Source organism: Montipora foliosa, chromosome 8 (genome assembly GCF_036669935.1).
Source record: "Montipora foliosa isolate CH-2021 chromosome 8, ASM3666993v2, whole genome shotgun sequence".
NCBI classification, from domain to species: domain Eukaryota; kingdom Metazoa; phylum Cnidaria; class Anthozoa; order Scleractinia; family Acroporidae; genus Montipora; species Montipora foliosa.
In genome coordinates, this window is record NC_090876.1 from 6,362,722 (window position 1) to 6,386,262 (window position 23,541).

At 40.9% G+C, this 23,541-nt stretch overlaps 1 protein-coding gene across 1 annotated transcript; it reads right to left on the reverse strand.

The window, feature by feature from the left end:
* Positions 1 to 2,933: 2,933 nt before the first annotated feature.
* On the reverse strand, positions 2,934 to 4,910 carry LOC137967584 (uncharacterized). The gene is made up of 3 exons (XM_068814095.1): positions 4,847 to 4,910; positions 4,442 to 4,711; positions 2,934 to 3,281 (listed from the first exon to the last, which is right to left on the reverse strand). Exons 1-3 carry the CDS (start codon positions 4,899 to 4,901, stop codon positions 3,031 to 3,033), a joined length of 576 nt encoding a protein of 191 aa, XP_068670196.1. The 5' UTR covers positions 4,902 to 4,910; the 3' UTR covers positions 2,934 to 3,030.
* Between the last annotated feature and the right edge of the window lie 18,631 nt (positions 4,911 to 23,541).

Here is a 23,541-nt window from a genome sequence, read left to right on the forward strand (position 1 = left end):
CCACGTTCACTCACAGCATGATTTCAATGGGTTTGAGCAAGTTGTCCCTGTCATCGCAAAGGATGTCGCAGTTGGATTGAAATATCTTCACGATAATGACATTGTGCATAGAGATTTAAAACCGGCAAACATCCTGGTAAGCAACCAACATTACACGCACATGCACGGAGATGAATTGGAGTTCATGTGGAACGATCAGCCCGTTGTTTGCAAAATTGCAGACTTCGGGGAAGGAAGATCTACGATGATTCAAACGCAATCTCTTCTCTCCTCGAAAGTACAGCATCTCGATAGAGGAAGCCCAGCATACATGGCACCTGAAGTTTTGCTGCCGGAACTTCGACCACAGCAAGCTACATTAGAGCAGCTTAAAGCCGTAGACACCTGGGCATATGGTGTGGTGCTTTTCGTGCTTACCAACCCTGCCCTACATTACCCGTACAAGGAAGAACTTTTGAAAGAAAGATCATCGAATCCATTCAAAGATATTATGGATTGTCTGCGGGAAATTATACGACGTTTTCGGCGTCCATTGTACACTGAAAAGTACGAAGTGCAGCAGGCGACTGTATGGAATAATGTTCTTAATGTACACGAAGCATTCACAGAATTTGACATTAAGAAAAGAACTTGTTCCATGGGAGATGCCATCGCTACTCTTGAAGGCAGTTTACCATCGCTTTGTGAAAATATCAATCTGTCCGTTAGCCAAAGCAATGCATTAGAGGCTGGAGACTACAAAGTTGCAAAGGTGTTATCTGACGGAGTTTCTATCAGTCCTCTTCCTGCGGGTATGACAGTCCTTAACGATGCCATCAACGCCTGTGTTTTCCTGGCTCCAAAAGTATGCAATACCCTCATAAGCATCTCCGCGGAAAAAAAGCTGAAAGAGATTCCACGCGTAGCCACAAGTGTAATTGCCAGTTATCCTCAAGAGCTTAACAAAATTCGCGACATATCGTCCTTGTATACAGTTGTGGACGCTAACAAATTAATGAGGGACAATAAGCATTTGCGGAACAATTTATCGTTTACAGAAGAGTTGCCGTATGGGGAAGGCGTTTTTTCACAAATCAGTCGTGACAGACTACAACAGAAAATAAAAGAGCTGACACACACACACAAAACCTTCTTTCCATTTACACATGTGAGCCACTTTCGCTTCTTGTCGGATGCATTGATAAAAGGCTGTTCATTCTCGACACCCACCCAGTCCCTGAAGTGTTCGGCGGAAATGGAAACGGGCAATTTAAGCTGTACGAATCTTCCTCTCCCGCGTGCTGCCGTTCACTGTGTCAGTGGCTATGGAACAGATTGGCAAAGAATGGAGCGTGTTCATCTGGGAGTCAATCATTAGCAGTAGTTGAGTAAGTTACCATTGTATTTGCCCACATGGGTGAGCAGAGATACGAACTTTATATTCTGACATATTGAGTTCAACATGAAAAGATAAATTTCATCCCAAGCAGCCATGTATATAGAAGATAATGGCTACACTCTTTTTTCATATTAGAACCTTTTTTATAAGAACAACGAGGCTGAGATTGAACTCAATTTTAAGAACGTGCTAAGAACATACCCAGGCTGAGATTAAGTAAAAGGAAAGGTTACGTTTATACAAACGTTGGCCGTGTAGCACTTATATTTTAAACAGAGTTAACTGAATAGAGTGTAATGTGAAGTGCTATATTTCTATCCCATATGAACCATGTGAGCGTTAGCCCTACTGATGGTAATGGACCCATACACGGACAGAGAAAAACTTCAATTCCCACCCTGGTCAGAGTTTTGCAGGTTGCATTTGGCACAAGTGGCCAAATAAATAACATTTTGAATGTCCTTGATCTCACGTTGCATTTTTGTAACGGGTTTATTAGCACTGATGTTTATGCTAAACCCACCGATAGCCACCTCTATCTACCTTTTTCGAGTTCACATCCCTCACATTGCAAAAGAGCAGTCCCCTTTGGGGTAGCTTTAAGAATCAAACGCAATTGTTCTACCAACGACTTTCTTCAAAATAGGTGTAAGGAATACAAAGGATATTTGAAATCTCAAAATTATCCGGCGGAGCTTGTCGATAAACAGTTCGACAAAGCTCTCAGTATATCTAGATCTGAACTTTTGAGCAAAAAGGTCAAACCAGATAAGAAAGTTTTTCCACTGGTGCTTGACTACAATCCAATTTTGCCAGATATCCAAAAAGTCATTAAAAATCACTTTCATCTATTGCAATCTTCACCAGAAGTCAAAGAAATTTTTCCGTCCAAGTCAATTTTTCCCGCTTATCGTAGAACTAAAAATCTTAAGGAGTTGTTAGCGCCATCCAAATTTCAGGTAACCTCTTGTAGAAATCCAAGAGAAGAAAATGGGGGTTGTTCAAAATGCAATAAGAAATGCGATCTTTGTAAAAATTATTTAATTCAAGCTTCAAAATTTCAAAGTTCGGCTACTGGTCGCCATTATTCCATTCAACAAAAACTTTCTTCTTCAATAATGACGTCACAAACTGCTTTGCTTTGTAAGGTTGTGATAATTCCTTGAGAATGACATTGTCGGAACGGCGTTTAAATTTAGGGGAGAAGACGCAATTTTATCCTCAAGTGTTGACGTTCTTCAACAAACCTCAAATTTGTCTATTTCACATTGTCCTTTTGCTGACGACGGCAAAAACATGGACAAAAGTGAAAAACGCACGTACGGAGCGTGCAAAGCTATTGTTTTTGCCCACTAAATATGCAAATTTGTGACGTACTCGTATCCGTCGCCGTTGTCGTTTCTTAAGTTCCTTAATAATAGATCGCAGATGACATCAAAGAGAATAGCAAGACTAGTAAAACAAGGCCAATTGTTATGAAATCTGTCTTGAAATCCTCCCTGTCATCTCTGGGTAGAAATATTGTAAATTAAAGACCAATATTCAAAAATACTTGGGTTTCAGAAACACCTTTTATTGACCATTTGAATCAATTTACAAGGTTATTAGTTTCCTGTAAATGGAGGTGACTGCAGTTTGCGAGCAAGATCTATCTATCCACTTTGTGATTGCGACTTGGTTTCAGTTGTGATCGAGACACCGATGCAGGTTGTGGTCGTTGTTGAGCTCGAACTTGAACTGCTTTCGCTATCTGACCCTCCCCCCCACCACCTTTTGGCGCGCACGCGATTGCGGAGGGCTTTTGTAAACAAGATTTTGACAGACATCTTGCACATCTTGCCATTAGTGTTTTGTTGCTCAAGATCCTTCAGTAGGTGATTGAACAAAGCAGATATCTTGTGAGCTATCAAAAGTAAAAGGAAAAAGTGAGGATAAAAGATGATTTCATTGCCACTTACTAGCATTGATCATAAAAACTACAATTTCCTCGATTGTGATTAGTTAAAAAACTCCTATTTTCCACTAATTCACTTGCCAAGTTGTTGTCGGACAGTTCAAAGTTAGCCTGCGAACAGCAGACGCATTTCCGGTCGTCGCTTCTCTCCCTCCGAAAAATAGCTATTTTTCGGAAGGAGAGTAGTTGTTTAGTTGGTGTAGTTTAAACCAATCTATCACATTCAAAGTTGTAGTTTAAATCAACCAATCACATCCTTGGTTTCAATCACCGTAGAAACAGATATACAGACTCCTAAATTGAGGCATTCTTTCTTTCCTTCTTTCTTTCAGAGCGACGTTAAACAATTTACACCTCCTTTGTCAGTCTTTTAATGCAAAGTTTCCCTTTCTTTCCAAACTTGGTTCTTCTTCTTTTCTGGCAAACTGTAATTTTTATGATTAATTGGTAAGGGAACTTCGTGTGGTGGATTCTGTCTGTAATGATACTCGTGATAAACAAATAGGACTCCCGCTGCTATCACTCGTATGATTCACAGACCGAATTGTACTCCACTCAGTCCTTTTGCCATCATTAATCACTTGGTAAATCAGTTTTGAAACGAACATTTCCAGCTGTTCGCAAACCATCGCCACGACCTAGTTCTAAGTTGCCAAAAAGGAAATTTCGATTTTCTGAATTCACAAAAGTGGCTCGTTTACTAGCTTGTTCACTTCGCTTCTCTCCGGGGGAAGCGAAGTGGCCGCGAACGTCCTCGGACGTCTGAGAATCAGGCTACTCGTTTACCCGGCTCGTTTACTGACTAATTTCAAATCCGATAATTATGATTGGGGAGATTCTTCAAAGATTCTAGTCGTTATTGCGTTTTTGAGGGAATGTCTGCTTCCTCGCTTTAGCCTTCACGTTGAGAAATAAACTGCAAGCGGACTAAATTAAGGACATTTTATAACATTGTTCTTAAGAAATAGTGTTTACGGTAGCTCGAGGTGTGTGATTTATCGATTTTTGGATTTGACTAAACTGAACGGAACAATCCAATTCGGTGTTTTCAGAAGTCGCAATTTAACTGATACTTAAACCTCTATGGTGCTTGTAAACACAATTCATACCCGATTTCTGATTTTCGATTGCCTTGTGCAGCTGGGCTTTCATCGCACTGATTTCGTTTGCCGCTTCAGAGCATGGGGCTTTCGGCCCGGAGATAATAATGGCCGTGTCATGAAACTTCTTCCCGCGCCTATCCCTCGACGTTGCCTGAACCTCGTTTATCTCGTATCCATTTTCCTTGAAGACTGATTTGATCTTCGACCTGTTTATCTCTGACGCTGAAAAATTCTTGTTTTCGGCGCTCAGAGTAACAGTATCCTCAACGCGAGCTTCTGAAAACCGGAGGAAATAAAAAAAAAAAAAAGAAATCAATGAAGCGAAGAAGTGAAGAAAAGCTTTAAAGGTTGCTTATTTTTGGGGTATTTTGGGGTATAAAGGTCCAGAAGTGATAACCAATGCAGACTTACCAAGGCCACCGCAAAATAAAAATGAACCCACGAATAGCGAGATCAACAAAGACATCTTGTTCTCGGCGAGAAGAACTTGATTGAATTCATGCAAAAAGAAACTGATTTTATACCTTCTTTAGGTAGGGATTGAGCTAATTTTAGAAAAATTAATATTGATAAAAATACAACAAGAAAATTGTCGCGAATTCGAGTGTAGGCCGACATGCTTTGCCAAACGTGAGCACCGTGAGACTGTGCTCATTTGCCACATGTTATCGATGAACACATTTCTCTTTCTTTATCTTTAAGAAGAAGATAAATTTTATATGGGTACGATATTTTCGGAATCGTTATCCAAGTCCGTGGAGCCGGGTTTGTGAAGGGCTCAGTGCTAGCTGTGTACAGAGAAACTCGCGAAGAAAAACTCGAGGAAAGCAATTTCATTTTAACGCCGATTTCTTGCCGTTTATCCACAGTTAATGAACAAGCACTAGAAGGGAAGGATAGATCTATAATGAAAGCGTAAATATCACTGAGACTAGAGAATAATAAAGAAAGAATATAGGGAATATTACTGATTTTCAAGGTTTTATGGCAAGTGCTGAGAGCCCGGCAGACGAAAATTTGTGTTTTGCCAAAAATGGAAGAAACTCGTTTCATATGAGCTAATTTCTTGCGCGTTAGCAGCAGATATCAAGTAACTTTTCCAAAGAGAGAGCTGAGACAAGTTAGAATAACATAATTTTTATGCTTTTATGAAAATTAGCAGCCCATCGTTTTGCGTTTGCCGTGTCAAGTAAACGCCATGCTTGATCTCTCTAATATCACTTGCGCACACCGCAACCAGCCAATTTATCAGCTCTCGGTTAACTTGTTAGTTCGGCCAATAGAAATCACCCATTCAAGCCTTTTTTTCTCTCTTAAAATCATTTCGTTTCCTTTCTTGAAGACCCAGGGGCAGTCATTCAAGGCGGCAGGATTTCACCCGCCTTTAGAGAACTTTTGCCACTTTTCCTCTCGCCACGTCTATAAATGCAACGATGGATGCGCGTATTCAGATAAATAAGTAAGTCGTTATCATCTACTAGAATCAAATTTATGTTATTCTTATAACGGTAAAAGCTGATATTAGTCCACTGGAAACGAATTCCGACGACTTTGAAGCAGGTAGTCGTACCTTCGTCATGATCAAATGAAGATTCAAGGAAGCTGTTCATTCAGGGATGACCAATAATAATTGTTTTGGTTTATAGCATCTTTGAAGGCTCACAAACTTTTCCTACGGTTTTACTGGTCTGATGTAACCTTTTCTTCGGTTGACATCTTTGTCGTGTTGAACCGGAGAAGTGCGTATATATATTAGGTATAATTTATGAACAAGGGCAAGATTAAACAACATACCGGTACTTTATTTTTGGTCAAACACATAAAGGTTCAGTGAATACCTGAAATAAAGCCAGCAACGTTCTTAAATTGATGTCTCTTGTATGACTGACTTAAGACTAACCTCATTAGAAAAATGCCGATTTACAGACGTATATGAGTTTCCAGACCTAAACTTCGCCTCATATGTTCTCTATATTTACCTATGTGGCACACACAGTGAGCCTGGGTTACCTGTGAGTAATAGCTCTCTGCCAGGTTGTTTCATATTAGGGAGCTTTAGCAACGACGACGGGAACGGCAACGAGAACGTCATGTAAAAACATAAATTAACGTTATTGCGATCACTTCGCGACTATTTCAAGCCTTTTAATATGACAAAGGTGTTTCAGTCCCTCACGAATGAAACCCCGGTGAAACCATTACGAGCGGCGCTTAATTTAGGGGAGAAAAATGAAAATTTATCTCCGGGTGCTGACGTTCTCCACAACACTTCAAACTTGGTAATTTCACGTTGTTGCTTTGCTGACGACGGCAAAGAAATGGACAAAAATGAAAAACGCACGTGCAGGGCGTGCAAAGCAATTTGTTTTTGCCCTCTAAATATGCAAATTTGTGACGTTCTCGTTGCCGTCGCCGTTGTCGTTGCTAAAGCTCCCTATTTGTCTGGGTGCGGGTTGGAGAGGTGGACACTCGTTTAACGAGGCAAATGAACGGTTTGCAGCGGTTCTATCAAGCCTTGGCTGTCTTGATTAATTAAATTAATTTAACTAGGGAGTCAATATTTTAGATTTTTTTATATTTATGGACGCACTTATCAGAAGTTTGCTTAATCAATGGTTAGTTAATATCTCGGAGTGCGTCTTTTAAGGACCAGGTTACATACGGATATTTTTCATAGGAGATTCAAAAACGCTGAAAATGATCCCGGTATTTAGGGGTATTTCCCTCGACTTGTCCTTGATAAAATGGCGTAAGTTTCGTCGATCGTGTTTTCTTGGTTCCTGTGAATTACACGGAGTTTCATTTTTTTTGCTAAATCGTTTATGGGAGACTTATCTCAGATGCTAATTACGGCATAATCCTTAAATTTCCATAATTATTTATTTATTTTTTGTCATGTTCAAGTTAATCAGCAAATATTCCTGTTTACCCAGTAGGATTACAGAGTATCTTCAATATTTTATGACAGAAATTGAGGTCCCGTCGACCTTGTGTCTGACCAGTTTTTCTAATCGAACAGTTTTGTTATAAAACCAGTGCACTCATAGGTACGGATAAAATCAGGTAACACATTCCGCAACTTAGCTGATACGCAAGGAAAAAGAGAACTAACACCATAACTGGTTGTTCCAGGTTTATTGAGGGACAGAATGTAATTTCCGCGAAGATCATGCATAAGAAGGGGACGGGAGAGAAAACGTATTTTCCATATCAGCAGAAAAACCCTCTTTTCAAAACAAAAAACCAAAAAAAAAACATACTTTTATCAAGTAATGCCAGGAAATTTTGAATGCGTTTATTGCATAAAGATGTAGAGCTTGATTTCCGTAGTAAGAGGACAGGTAATCTGCAAATATAAATATCGTTATTCTCTTATTTACATTATTATACCGTTTCTTTGACACGAGAATTACAGCGAAATGAAAGCACAACTTTGCCGTGAATTTTCTATGATAAAAACTTGTTCACAAATCCAAAATCTAAGTTAAAAGCACACACCAGGCCTACTCCTGAGTATCTGGCTAGAAATCATTTCCTCTCGCCGCGCTTTAGCCATTCGATGAGGGCCAGTCTCGTGCTTCTTAAGTTGCCTCGCTCATGCCCGAAAAGAATTCTGGGTAATTCTGCCATTCCATGACAAGGGAAGACTCCCGATTCTCATTTCAGAGTTTTTTTCATAAGTGTCGGGCCACCAAGTCCTACCAGCAAAATAACGCATCGATTGAAGGTTTTAGCTTTCAAAACTTGCCCAGATTGTGTCAGTAGGTCCTGGAATTCGTCCACAGAAAGGCCAGAGAGACAACTTCACTCGTGAACCGCCATGGTACAACAGAGCATTTTAGGCGTCCCAGTCTGCATGAAACCATCTCTCGCCTCTGTCTGAGACAAGTCTAGACCAGACACGCACGCTTCTTACGTTACGTTTATGCCTATAAAATCAACTGAAATGTCAATTGCTGGTAAAAAAAAAAACAAAACAAAGAAAAAAAAAACCAGCATGTTAATTTTTTTGGTAGGCTAGGTATCGAAGAGCCAGAACATTTGCGCATGCGCTGACGGAATGTTTGAACAAGAGAGAAAAACGCAGTACCTCCAGACACCGGCGCTGGAGCGTCGTACCAAACGAGTCATCCCGGGATTTCGGCCCGTGCGATCGCTTTTGGACGCAGTTGGCCCTTCACTGCTTTCTGCTACCGACCTTGCCTCCCGGTACGGCATTGAGGGAGAGATATGTCGGCCCCTAAACCATATGTGACAAATCCCACGCCTACTCACAGCTCCAAACCGCCCTTGTCAATATAGCGTAACAATTAGATGGCTTATATATTCAAGTAAAAAGTCATTTTGTCTGTCATATGGTAAGCACTGGAGTCGCAGATTACAAAGTGTGCGCATGCGCCCTGCTAAAGGTAACATGCTTTATTTCATCTCGAATTTCCGAATAACTACGGGAGCTAATATCTTGGAGACATTACATTTACAGCTAAAATACATAGCCTATACAGATAACTACCAAATACATAATATTTAAAGATGTGTTCATTAAAAAGAAAAGCCGCTGTACAAAATGCGGCCCTGGATTCTCTTTTAAAACCAGTGCACTCATAGGTACGGATAAAATCAGGTTACACATTCCGCAACTTAGCTGATACGTAAGAAAAAAGAGAACTAACACCATAACTGGTTGTTCCAGGTTTATTGAGGGACAGAATGTAATTTCCGCGAAGATCATGCATAAGAAGGGGACGGGAGAGAAAACGTATTTTCCATATCAGCAGAAAAACCCTCTTTTCAAAACAAAAAACCAAAAAAAACATACTTTTATCAAGTAATGCCAGGAAATTTTGAATGCGTTTATTGCATAAAGATGTAGAGCTTGATTTCCGTAGTAAGAGGACAGGTAATCTGCAAATATAAATATCGTTATTCTCTTATTTACATTATTATACCGTTTCTTTGACACGAGAATTACAGCGAAATGAAAGCACAACTTTGCCGTGAATTTTCTATGATAAAAACTTGTTCACAAATCCAAAATCTAAGTTAAAAGCACACACCAGGCCTACTCCTGAGTATCTGGCTAGAAATCATTTCCTCTGGTCGCGCTTTAGCCATTCGATGAGGGCCAGTCTCGTGCTTCTTAAGTTGCCTCGCTCATGCCCGAAAAGAATTCTGGGTAATTCTGCCATTCCATGACAAGGGAAGACTCCCGATTCTCATTTCAGAGTTTTTTTCATAAGTGTCGGGCCACCCAGTCCTACCAGCAAAATAACGCATCGATTGAAGGTTTTAGCTTTCAAAACTTGCCCAGATTGTGTCAGTAGGTCCTGGAATTCGTCCACAGAAAGGCCAGAGAGACAACTTCACTCGTGAACCGCCTTGGTACAACAGAGCATTTTAGGCGTCCCAGTCTGCATGAAACCATCTCTCGCCTCTGTCTGAGACAAGTCTAGACCAGACACGCACGCTTCTTACGTTACGTTTATGCCTATAAAATCAACTGAAATGTCAATTGCTGGTAAAAAAAAAAACAAAACAAAGAAAAAAAAAACCAGCATGTTAATTTTTTTTGGTAGGCTAGGTATCGAAGAGCCAGAACATTTGCACATGTGCTGACAGAATGTTTGAACAAGAGAGAAAAACGCAGTACCTCCAGACACCGGCGCTGGAGCGTCGTACCAAACGAGTCATCCCGGGATTTCGGCCCGTGCGATCGCTTTTGGACGCAGTTGGCCCTTCACTGCTTTCTGCTACCGACCTTGCCTCCCGGTACGGCATTGAGGGAGAGATATGTCGGCCCCTAAACCATATGTGACAAATCCCACGCCTACTCACAGCTCCAAACCGCCCTTGTCAATATAGCGTAACAATTAGATGGCTTATATATTCAAGTAAAAAGTCATTTTGTCTGTCATATGGTAAGCACTGGAGTCGCAGATTACAAAGTGTGCGCATGCGCCCTGCTAAAGGTAACATGCTTTATTTCATCTCGAATTTCCGAATAACTACGGGAGCTAATATCTTGGAGACATTACATTTACAGCTAAAATACATAGCCTATACAGATAACTACCAAATACATAATATTTAAAGATGTGTTCATTAAAAAGAAAAGCCGCTGTACAAAATGCGGCCCTGGATTCTCTTTTAAAACCAGTGCACTCATAGGTACGGATAAAATCAGGTTACACATTCCGCAACTTAGCTGATACGTAAGAAAAAAGAGAACTAACACCATAACTGGTTGTTCCAGGTTTATTGAGGGACAGAATGTAATTTCCGCGAAGATCATGCATAAGAAGGGGACGGGAGAGAAAACGTATTTTCCATATCAGCAGAAAAACCCTCTTTTCAAAACAAAAAACCAAAAAAAAAACATACTTTTATCAAGTAATGCCAGGAAATTTTGAATGCGTTTATTGCATAAAGATGTAGAGCTTGATTTCCGTAGTAAGAGGACAGGTAATCTGCAAATATAAATATCGTTATTCTCTTATTTACATTATTATACCGTTTCTTTGACACGAGAATTATAGCGAAATGAAAGCACAACTTTGCCGTGAATTTTCTATGATAAAAACTTGTTCACAAATCCAAAATCTAAGTTAAAAGCACACACCAGGCCTACTCCTGAGTATCTGGCTAGAAATCATTTCCTCTGGCCGCGCTTTAGCCATTCGATGAGGGCCAGTCTCGTGCTTCTTAAGTTGCCTCGCTCATGCCCGAAAAGAATTCTGGGTAATTCTGCCATTCCATGACAAGGGAAGACTCCCGATTCTCATTTCAGAGTTTTTTTCATAAGTGTCGGGCCACCCAGTCCTACCAGCAAAATAACGCATCGATTGAAGGTTTTAGCTTTCAAAACTTGCCCAGATTGTGTCAGTAGGTCCTGGAATTCGTCCACAGAAAGGCCAGAGAGACAACTTCACTCGTGAACCGCCTTGGTACAACAGAGCATTTTAGGCGTCCCAGTCTGCATGAAACCATCTCTCGCCTCTGTCTGAGACAAGTCTAGACCAGACACGCACGCTTCTTACGTTACGTTTATGCCTATAAAATCAACTGAAATGTCAATTGCTGGTAAAAAAAAAAAAAAACAAAGAAAAAAAAAAACCAGCATGTTAATTTTTTTTGGTAGGCTAGGTATCGAAGAGCCAGAACATTTGCACATGTGCTGACAGAATGTTTGAACAAGAGAGAAAAACGCAGTACCTCCAGACACCGGCGCTGGAGCGTCGTACCAAACGAGTCATCCCGGGATTTCGGCCCGTGCGATCGCTTTTGGACGCAGTTGGCCCTTCACTGCTTTCTGCTACCGACCTTGCCTCCCGGTACGGCATTGAGGGAGAGATATGTCGGCCCCTAAACCATATGTGACAAATCCCACGCCTACTCACAGCTCCAAACCGCCCTTGTCAATATAGCGTAAGAATTAGATGGCTTATATATTCAAGTAAAAAGTCATTTTGTCTGTCATATGGTAAGCACTGGAGTCGCAGATTACAAAGTGTGCGCATGCGCCCTGCTAAAGGTAACATGCTTTATTTCATCTCGAATTTCCGAATAACTACGGGAGCTAATATCTTGGAGACATTACATTTACAGCTAAAATACATAGCATATACAGATAACTACCAAATACATAATATTTAAAGATGTGTTCATTAAAAAGAAAAGCCGCTGTACAAAATGCGGCCCTGGATTCTCTTTTAAAACCAGTGCACTCATAGGTACGGATAAAATCAGGTAACACATTCCGCAACTTAGCTGATACGTAAGAAAAAAGAGAACTAACACCATAACTGGTTGTTCCATGTTTATTGAGGGACAGAATGTAATTTCCGCGAAGATCATGCATAAGAAGGGGACGGGAGAGAAAACGTATTTTCCATATCAGCAGAAAAACCCTCTTTTCAAAACAAAAAACCAAAAAAAAACCATAATTTTATCAAGTAATGCCAGGAAATTTTGAATGCGTTTATTGCATAAAGATGTAGAGCTTGATTTCCGTAGTAAGAGGACAGGTAATCTGCAAATATAAATATCGTTATTCTCTTATTTACATTATTATACCGTTTCTTTGACACGAGAATTACAGCGAAATGAAAGCACAACTTTGCCGTGAATTTTCTATGATAAAAACTTGTTCACAAATCCAAAATCTAAGTTAAAAGCACACACCAGGCCTACTCCTGAGTATCTGGCTAGAAATCATTTCCTCTGGCCGCGCTTTAGCCATTCGATGAGGGCCAGTCTCGTGCTTCTTAAGTTGCCTCGCTCATGCCCGAAAAGAATTCTGGGTAATTCTGCCATTCCATGACAAGGGAAGACTCCCGATTCTCATTTCAGAGTTTTTTTCATAAGTGTCGGGCCACCCAGTCCTACCAGCAAAATAACGCATCGATGGAAGGTTTTAGCTTTCAAAACTTGCCCAGATTGTGTCAGTAGGTCCTGGAATTCGTCCACAGAAAGGCCAGAGAGACAACTTCACTCGTGAACCGCCATGGTACAACAGAGCATTTTAGGCGTCCCAGTCTGCATGAAACCATCTCTCGCCTCTGTCTGAGACAAGTCTAGACCAGACACGCACGCTTCTTACGTTACGTTTATGCCTATAAAATCAACTGAAATGTCAATTGCTGGTAAAAAAAAAAACAAAACAAAGAAAAAAAAAACCAGCATGTTAATTTTTTTTGGTAGGCTAGGTATCGAAGAGCCAGAACATTTGCGCAAGTGCTGACGGAATGTTTGAACAAGAAAGAAAAACGCAGTACCTCCAGACACCGGCGCTGGAGCGTCGTACCAAACGAGTCATCCCGGGATTTCGGCCCGTGCGATCGCTTTTGGACGCAGTTGGCCCTTCACTGCTTTCTGCTACCGACCTTGCCTCCCGGTACGGCATTGAGGGAGAGATATGTCGGCCCCTAAACCATATGTGACAAATCCCACGCCTACTTACAGCTCCAAACCGCCCTTGTCAATATAGCGTAACAATTAGATGGCTTATATATTCAAGTAAAAAGTCATTTTGTCTGTCATATGGTAAGCACTGGAGTCGCAGATTACAAAGTGTGCGCATGCGCCCTGCTAAAGGTAACATGCTTTATTTCATCTCGAATTTCCGAATAACTACGGGAGCTAATATCTTGGAGACATTACATTTACAGCTAAAATACATAGCATATGCAGATAACTACCAAATACATAATATTTAAACATGTGTTCATTAAAAAGAAAAGCCGCTGTACAAAATGCGGCCCTGGATTCTCTTTTAAAACCAGTGCACTCATAGGTACGGATAAAATCAGGTAACACATTCCGCAACTTAGCTGATACGTAAGAAAAAAGAGAACTAACACCATAACTGGTTGTTCCAGGTTTATTGAGGGACAGAATGTAATTTCCGCGAAGATCATGCATAAGAAGGGGACGGGAGAGAAAACGTATTTTCCATATCAGCAGAAAAACCCTCTTTTCAAAACAAAAAACCAAAAAAAAAACATACTTTTATCAAGTAATGCCAGGAAATTTTGAATGCGTTTATTGCATAAAGATGTAGAGCTTGATTTCCGTAGTAAGAGGACAGGTAATCTGCAAATATAAATATCGTTATTCTCTTATTTACATTATTATACCGTTTCTTTGACACGAGAATTACAGCGAAATGAAAGCACAACTTTGCCGTGAATTTTCTATGATAAAAACTTGTTCACAAATCCAAAATCTAAGTTAAAAGCACACACCAGGCCTACTCCTGAGTATCTGGCTAGAAATCATTTCCTCTGGCCGCGCTTTAGCCATTCGATGAGGGCCAGTCTCGTGCTTCTTAAGTTGCCTCGCTCATGCCCGAAAAGAATTCTGGGTAATTCTGCCATTCCATGACAAGGGAAGACTCCCGATTCTCATTTCAGAGTTTTTTTCATAAGTGTCGGGCCACCCAGTCCTACCAGCAAAATAACGCATCGATTGAAAGTTTTAGCTTTCAAAACTTGCCCAGATTGTGTCAGTAGGTCCTGGAATTCGTCCACGGAAAGGCCAGAGAGACAACTTCACTCGTGAACCGCCATGGTACAACAGAGCATTTTAGGCGTCCCAGTCTGCATGAAACCATCTCTCGCCTCTGTCTGAGACAAGTCTAGACCAGACACGCACGCTTCTTACGTTACGTTTATGCCTATAAAATCAACTGAAATGTCAATTGCTGGTAAAAAAAAAACAAAACAAAGAAAAAAAAAACCAGCATGTTAATTTTTTTTGGTAGGCTAGGTATCGAAGAGCCAGAACATTTGCGCATGCGCTGACGGAATGTTTGAACAAGAGAGAAAAACGCAGTACCTCCAGACACCGGCGCTGGAGCGTCGTACCAAACGAGTCATCCCGGGATTTCGGCCCGTGCGATCGCTTTTGGACGCAGTTGGCCCTTCACTGCTTTCTGCTACCGACCTTGCCTCCCGGTACGGCATTGAGGGAGAGATATGTCGGCCCCTAAACCATATGTGACAAATCCCACGCCTACTCACAGCTCCAAACCGCCCTTGTCAATATAGCGTAACAATTAGATGGCTTATATATTCAAGTAAAAAGTCATTTTGTCTGTCATATGGTAAGCACTGGAGTCGCAGATTACAAAGTGTGCGCATGCGCCCTGCTAAAGGTAACATGCTTTATTTCATCTCGAATTTCCGAATAACTACGGGAGCTAATATCTTGGAGACATTACATTTACAGCTAAAATACATAGCATATACAGATAACTACCAAATACATAATATTTAAAGATGTGTTCATTAAAAAGAAAAGCCGCTGTACAAAATGCGGCCCTGGATTCTCTTTTAAAACCAGTGCACTCATAGGTACGGATAAAATCAGGTAACACATTCCGCAACTTAGCTGATACGTAAGAAAAAAGAGAACTAACACCATAACTGGTTGTTCCAGGTTTATTGAGGGACAGAATGTAATTTCCGCGAAGATCATGCATAAGAAGGGGACGGGAGAGAAAACGTATTTTCCATATCAGCAGAAAAACCCTCTTTTCAAAACAAAAAACCAAAAAAAAAAACATACTTTTATCAGGTAATGCCAGGAAATTTTGAATGCGTTTATTGCATAAAGATGTAGAGCTTGATTTCCGTAGTAAGAGGACAGGTAATCTGCAAATATAAATATCGTTATTCTCTTATTTACATTATTATACCGTTTCTTTGACACGAGAATTACAGCGAAATGAAAGCACAACTTTGCCGTGAATTTTCTATGATAAAAACTTGTTCACAAATCCAAAATCTAAGTTAAAAGCACACACCAGGCCTACTCCTGAGTATCTGGCTAGAAATCATTTCCTCTGGCCGCGCTTTAGCCGTTCGATGAGGGCCAGTCTCGTGCTTCTTAAGTTGCCTCGCTCATGCCCGAAAAGAATTCTGGTTAAATCTGCCATTCCATGACAAGGGAAGACTCTCGATTCTCATTTCAGAGTTTTTTTCATAAGTGTCGGGCCACCACTCCTACCAGCAAAATAACGCATCGATTGAAGGTTTTAGCTTTCAAAACTTGTCCAGATTGTGTCAGTAGGTCCTGGAATTCGTCCACAGAAAGGCCAGAGAGACAACTTCACTCGTGAACCGCCATGGTACAACAGAGCATTTTAGGCGTCCCAGTCTGCATGAAACCATCTCTCGCCTCTGTCTGAGACAAGTCTAGACCAGACACGCACGCTTCTTACGTTACGTTTATGCCTATAAAATCAACTGAAATGTCAATTGCTGGTAAAAAAAAAACAAAACAAACAAAAAAAAAAACCAGCATGTTAATTTTTTTTGGTAGGCTAGCTATCGAAGAGCCAGAACATTTGCGCATGCGCTGACGGAATGTTTGAACAAGAGAGAAAAACGCAGTACCTCCAGACACCGGCGCTGGAGCGTCGTACCAAACGAGTCATCCCGGGATTTCGGCCCGTGCGATCGCTTTTGGACGCAGTTGGCCCTTCACTGCTTTCTGCTACCGACCTTGCCTCCCGGTACGGCATTGAGGGAGAGATATGTCGGCCCCTAAACCATATGTGACAAATCCCACGCCTACTCACAGCTCCAAACCGCCCTTGTCAATATAGCGTAACAATTAGATGGCTTATATATTCAAGTAAAAAGTCATTTTGTCTGTCATATGGTAAGCACTGGAGTCGCAGATTACAAAGTGTGCGCATGCGCCCTGCTAAAGGTAACATGCTTTATTTCATCTCGAATTTCCGAATAACTACGGGAGCTAATATCTTGGAGACATTACATTTACAGCTAAAATACATAGCATATACAGATAACTACCAAATACATAATATTTAAAGATGTGCTCATTAAAAAGAAAAGCCGCTGTACAAAATGCGGCCCTGGATTCTCTTTTAAAACCAGTGCACTCATAGGTACGGATAAAATCAGGTAACACATTCCGCAACTTAGCTGATACGTAAGAAAAAAGAGAACTAACACCATAACTGGTTGTTCCAGGTTTATTGAGGGACAGAATGTAATTTCCGCGAAGATCATGCATAAGAAGGGGACGGGAGAGAAAACGTATTTTCCATATCAGCAGAAAAACCCTCTTTTCAAAACAAAAAACCAAAAAAAAAAACATACTTTTATCAGGTAATGCCAGGAAATTTTGAATGCGTTTATTGCATAAAGATGTAGAGCTTGATTTCCGTAGTAAGAGGACAGGTAATCTGCAAATATAAATATCGTTATTCTCTTATTTACATTATTATACCGTTTCTTTGACACGAGAATTACAGCGAAATGAAAGCACAACTTTGCCGTGAATTTTCTATGATAAAAACTTCTTCAGAAATCCAAAATCTAAGTTAAAAGCACACACCAGGCCTACTCCTGAGTATCTGGCTAGAAATCATTTCCTCTCGCCGCGCTTTAGCCATTCGATGAGGGCCAGTCTCGTGCTTCTTAAGTTGCCTCGCTCATGCCCGAAAAGAATTCTGGGTAATTCTGCCATTCCATGACAAGGGAAGACTCCCGATTCTCATTTCAGAGTTTTTTTCATAAGTGTCGGGCCACCCAGTCCTAGCAGCAAAATAACGCATCGATTGAAGGTTTTAGCTTTCAAAACTTGCCCAGATTGTGTCAGTAGGTCCTGGAATTCGTCCACAGAAAGGCCAGAGAGACAACTTCACTCGTGAACCGCCATGGTACAACAGAGCATTTTAGGCGTCCCAGTCTGCATGAAACCATCTCTCGCCTCTGTCTGAGACAAGTCTAGACCAGACACGCACGCTTCTTACGTTACGTTTATGCCTATAAAATCAACTGAAATGTCAATTGCTGGTAAAAAAAAAAAACAAAACAAAGAAAAAAAAAACCAGCATGTTAATTTTTTTTGGTAGGCTAGGTATCGAAGAGCCAGAACATTTGCGCAAGTGCTGACGGAATGTTTGAACAAGAGAGAAAAACGCAGTACCTCCAGACACCGGCGCTGGAGCGTCGTACCAAACGAGTCATCCCGGGATTTCGGCCCGTGCGATCGCTTTTGGACGCAGTTGGCCCTTCACTGCTTTCTGCTACCGACCTTGCCTCCCGGTACGGCATTGAGGGAGAGATATGTCGGCCCCTAAACCATATGTGACAAATCCCACGCCTACTCACAGCTCCAAACCGCCCTTGTCAATATAGCGTAACAGTTAGATGGCTTATATATTCAAGTAAAAAGTCATTTTGTCTGTCATATGGTAAGCACTGGAGTCGCAGATTACAAAGTGTGCGCATGCGCCCTGCTAAAGGTAACATGCTTTATTTCATCTCGAATTTCCGAATAACTACGGGAGCTAATATCTTGGAGACATTACATTTACAGCTAAAATACATAGCATATACAGATAACTACCAAATACATAATATTTAAAGATGTGTTCATTAAAAAGAAAAGCCGCTGTACAAAATGCGGCCCTGGAGTCTCTTTTAAAACCAGTGCACTCATAGGTACGGATAAAATCAGGTAACACATTCCGCAACTTAGCTGATACGTAAGAAAAAAGAGAACTAACACCATAACTGGTTGTTCCAGGTTTATTGAGGGACAGAATGTAATTTCCGCGAAGATCATGCATAAGAAGGGGACGGGAGAGAAAACGTATTTTCCATATCAGCAGAAAAACCCTCTTTTCAAAACAAAAAACCAAAAAAAAAACATACTTTTATCAAGTAATGCCAGGAAATTTTGAATGCGTTTATTGCATAAAGATGTAGAGCTTGATTTCCGTAGTAAGAGGACAGGTAATCTGCAAATATAAATATCGTTATTCTCTTATTTACATTATTATACCGTTTCTTTGACACGAGAATTACAGCGAAATGAAAGCACAACTTTGCCGTGAATTTTCTATGATAAAAACTTGTTCAGAAATCCAAAATCTAAGTTAAAAGCACACACCAGGCCTACTCCTGAGTATCTGGCTAGAAATCATTTCCTCTGGCCGCGCTTTAGCCATTCGATGAGGGCCAGTCTCGTGCTTCTTAAGTTGCCTCGCTCATGCCCAAAAAGAATTCTGGGTAATTCTGCCATTCCATGACAAGGGAAGACTCCCGATTCTCATTTCAGAGTTTTTTTCATAAGTGTCGGGCCACCCAGTCCTACCAGCAAAATAACGCATCGATTGAAGGTTTTAGCTTTCAAAACTTGCCCAGATTGTGTCAGTAGGTCCTGGAATTCGTCCACAGAAAGGCCAGAGAGACAACTTCACTCGTGAACCGCCATGGTACAACAGAGCATTTTAGGCGTCCCAGTCTGCATGAAACCATCTCTCGCCTCTGTCTGAGACAAGTCTAGACCAGACACGCACCCTTCTTACGTTACGTTTATGCCTATAAAATCAACTGAAATGTCAATTGCTGGTAAAAAAAAAAACAAAACAAAGAAAAAAAAAACCAGCATGTTAATTTTTTTTGGTAGGCTAGGTATCGAAGAGCCAGAACATTTGCGCATGCGCTGACGGAATGTTTGAACAAGAGAGAAAAACGCAGTACCTCCAGACACCGGCGCTGGAGCGTCGTACCAAACGAGTCATCCCGGGATTTCGGCCCGTGCGATCGCTTTTGGACGCAGTTGGCCCTTCACTGCTTTCTGCTACCGACCTTGCCTCCCGGTACGGCATTGAGGGAGAGATATGTCGGCCCCTAAACCATATGTGACAAATCCCACGCCTACTCACAGCTCCAAACCGCCCTTGTCAATATAGCGTAACAGTTAGATGGCTTATATATTCAAGTAAAAAGTCATTTTGTCTGTCATATGGTAAGCACTGGAGTCGCAGATTACAAAGTGTGCGCATGCGCCCTGCTAAAGGTAACATGCTTTATTTCATCTCGAATTTCCGAATAACTACGGAAGCTAATATCTTGGAGACATTACATTTACAGCTAAAATACATAGCATATACAGATAACTACCAAATACATAATATTTAAAGATGTGTTCATTAAAAAGAAAAGCCGCTGTACAAAATGCGGCCCTGGAGTCTCTTTTAAAACCAGTGCACTCATAGGTACGGATAAAATCAGGTTACACATTCCGCAACTTAGCTGATACGTAAGAAAAAAGAGAACTAACACCATAACTGGTTGTTCCAGGTTTATTGAGGGACAGAATGTAATTTCCGCGAAGATCATGCATAAGAAGGGGACGGGAGAGAAAACGTATTTTCCATATCAGCAGAAAAACCCTCTTTTCAAAACAAAAAACAAAAAAAAAAACATACTTTTATCAAGTAATGCCAGGAAATTTTGAATGCTTTTATTGACTAAAGATGTAGAGCTTGATTTCCGTAGTAAGAGGACAGGTAATCTGCAAATATAAATATCGTTATTCTCTTATTTACATTATTATACCGTTTCTTTGACACGAGAATTACAGCGAAATGAAAGCACAACTTTGCCGTGAATTTTCTATGATAAAAACTTGTTCACAAATCCAAAATCTAAGTTAAAAGCACACACCAGGCCTACTCCTGAGTATCTGGCTAGAAATCATTTCCTCTGGTCGCGCTTTAGCCATTCGATGAGGGCCAGTCTCGTGCTTCTTAAGTTGCCTCGCTCATGCCCGAAAAGAATTCTGGGTAATTCTGCCATTCCATGACAAGGGAAGACTCCCGATTCTCATTTCAGAGTTTTTTTCATAAGTGTCGGGCCACCCAGTCCTACCAGCAAAATAACGCATCGATTGAAGGTTTTAGCTTTCAAAACTTGCCCAGATTGTGTCAGTAGGTCCTGGAATTCGTCCACAGAAAGGCCAGAGAGACAACTTCACTCGTGAACCGCCATGGTACAACAGAGCATTTTAGGCGTCCCAGTCTGCATGAAACCATCTCTCGCCTCTGTCTGAGACAAGTCTAGACCAGACACGCACGCTTCTTACGTTACGTTTATGCCTATAAAATCAACTGAAATGTCAATTGCTGGTAAAAAAAAAAACAAAACAAAGAAAAAAAAAACCAGCATGTTAATTTTTTTTGGTACGCTAGGTATCGAAGAGCCAGAACATTTGCGCATGCGCTGACGGAATGTTTGAACAAGAGAGAAAAACGCGCTACCTCCAGACATCGGCGCTGGAGCGTCGTACCAAACGAGTCATCCCGGGATTTCGGCCCGTGCGATCGCTTTTGGACGCAGTTGGCCCTTCACTGCTTTTTGCTACCGACCTTGCCTCCCGGTACGGCATTGAGGGAGAGATATGTCGGCCCCTAAACCATATGTGACAAATCCCACGCCTACTCACAGCTCCAAACCGCCCTTGTCAATATAGCGTAACAATTAGATGGCTTATATATTCAAGTAAAAAGTCATTTTGTCTGTCATATGGTAAGCACTGGAGTCGCAGATTACAAAGTGTGCGCATGCGCCCTGCTAAAGGTAACATGCTTTATTTCATCTCGAATTTCCGAATAACTACGGGAGCTAATATCTTGGAGACATTACATTTACAGCTAAAATACATAGCATATACAGATAACTACCAAATACATAATATTTAAAGATGTGTTCATTAAAAAGAAAAGCCGCTGTACAAAATGCGGCCCTGGATTCTCTTTTAAAACCAGTGCACTCAGAGGTACGGATAAAATCAGGTAACACATTCCGCAACTTAGCTGATACGTAAGAAAAAAGAGAACTAACACCATAACTGGTTGTTCCAGGTTTATTGAGGGACAGAATGTAATTTCCGCGAAGATCATGCATAAGAAGGGGACGGGAGAGAAAACGTATTTTCCATATCAGCAGAAAAACCCTCTTTTCAAAACAAAAAACCAAAAAAAAAACATACTTTTATCAAGTAATGCCAGGAAATTTTGAATGCGTTTATTGCATAAAGATGTAGAGCTTGATTTCCGTAGTAAGAGGACAGGTAATCTGCAAATATAAATATCGTTATTCTCTTATTTACATTATTATACCGTTTCTTTGACACGAGAATTACAGCGAAATGAAAGCACAACTTTGCCGTGAATTTTCTATGATAAAAACTTGTTCAGAAATCCAAAATCTAAGTTAAAAGCACACACCAGGCCTACTCCTGAGTATCTGGCTAGAAATCATTTCCTCTGGTCGCGCTTTAGCCATTCGATGAGGGCCAGTCTCGTGCTTCTTAAGTTGCCTCGCTCATGCCCGAAAAGAATTCTGGGTAATTCTGCCATTCCATGACAAGGGAAGACTCCCGATTCTCATTTCAGAGTTTTTTTCATAAGTGTCGGGCCACCCAGTCCTACCAGCAAAATAACGCATCGCTTGAAGGTTTTAGCTTTCAAAACTTGCCCAGATTGTGTCAGTAGGTCCTGGAATTCGTCCACAGAAAGGCCAGAGAGACAACTTCACTCGTGAACCGCCATGGTTTAACAGAGCATTTTATGCGTCCCAGTCTGCATGAAACCATCTCTCGCCTCTGTCTGAGACAAGTCTAGACCAGACACGCACGCTTCTTACGTTACGTTTATGCCTATAAAATCAACTGAAATGTCAATTGCTGGTAAAAAAAAAAAACAAAACAAAGAAAAAAAAAACCAGCATGTTAATTTTTTTTGGTAGGCTAGGTATCGAAGAGCCAGAACATTTGCGCATGCGCTGACGGAATGTTTGAACAAGAGAGAAAAACGCAGTACCTCCAGACACCGGCGCTGGAGCGTCGTACCAAACGAGTCATCCCGGGATTTCGGCCCGTGCGATCGCTTTTGGACGCAGTTGGCCCTTCACTGCTTTCTGCTACCGACCTTGCCTCCCGGTACGGCATTGAGGGAGAGATATGTCGGCCCCTAAACCATATGTGACAAATCCCACGCCTACTCACAGCTCCAAACCGCCCTTGTCAATATAGCGTAACAATTAGATGGCTTATATATTCAAGTAAAAAGTCATTTTGTCTGTCATATGGTAAGCACTGGAGTCGCAGATTACAAAGTGTGCGCATGCGCCCTGCTAAAGGTAACATGCTTTATTTCATCTCGAATTTCCGAATAACTACGGGAGCTAATATCTTGGAGACATTACATTTACAGCTAAAATACATAGCATATACAGATAACTACCAAATACATAATATTTAAAGATATGTTCATTAAAAAGAAAAGCCGCTGTACAAAATGCGGCCCTGGATTCTCTTTTAAAACCAGTGCACTCATAGGTACGGATAAAATCAGGTAACACATTCCGCAACTTAGCTGATACGTAAGAAAAAAGAGAACTAACACCATAACTGGTTGTTCCAGGTTTATTGAGGGACAGAATGTAATTTCCGCGAAGATCATGCATAAGAAGGGGACGGGAGAGAAAACGTATTTTCCATATCAGCAGAAAAACCCTCTTTTCAAAACAAAAAACCAAAAAAAAAACATACTTTTATCAAGTAATGCCAGGAAATTTTGAATGCGTTTATTGCATAAAGATGTAGAGCTTGATTTCCGTAGTAAGAGGACAGGTAATCTGCAAATATAAATATCGTTATTCTCTTATTTACATTATTATACCGTTTCTTTGACACGAGAATTACAGCGAAATGAAAGCACAACTTTGCCGTGAATTTTCTATGATAAAAACTTGTTCACAAATCCAAAATCTAAGTTA

Bases quoted from the DNA above. Each gene is read 5' to 3' on its own strand.
- LOC137967584 (XM_068814095.1), bottom strand. From the start codon at position 4,901: ATGTCTTTGTTGATCTCGCTATTCGTGGGTTCATTTTTATTTTGCGGT. The intron at 4,712-4,846 runs GTAAGTCTGCAT...TCCGGTTTTCAG, and splicing joins TTTATTTTGCGGTGGCCTTG to AAGCTCGCGTTGAGGATACT. The intron at 3,282-4,441 runs GTATGAATTGTG...TACTTTTGATAG, and splicing joins AATCGAAAATCAGAAATCGG to CTCACAAGATATCTGCTTTG.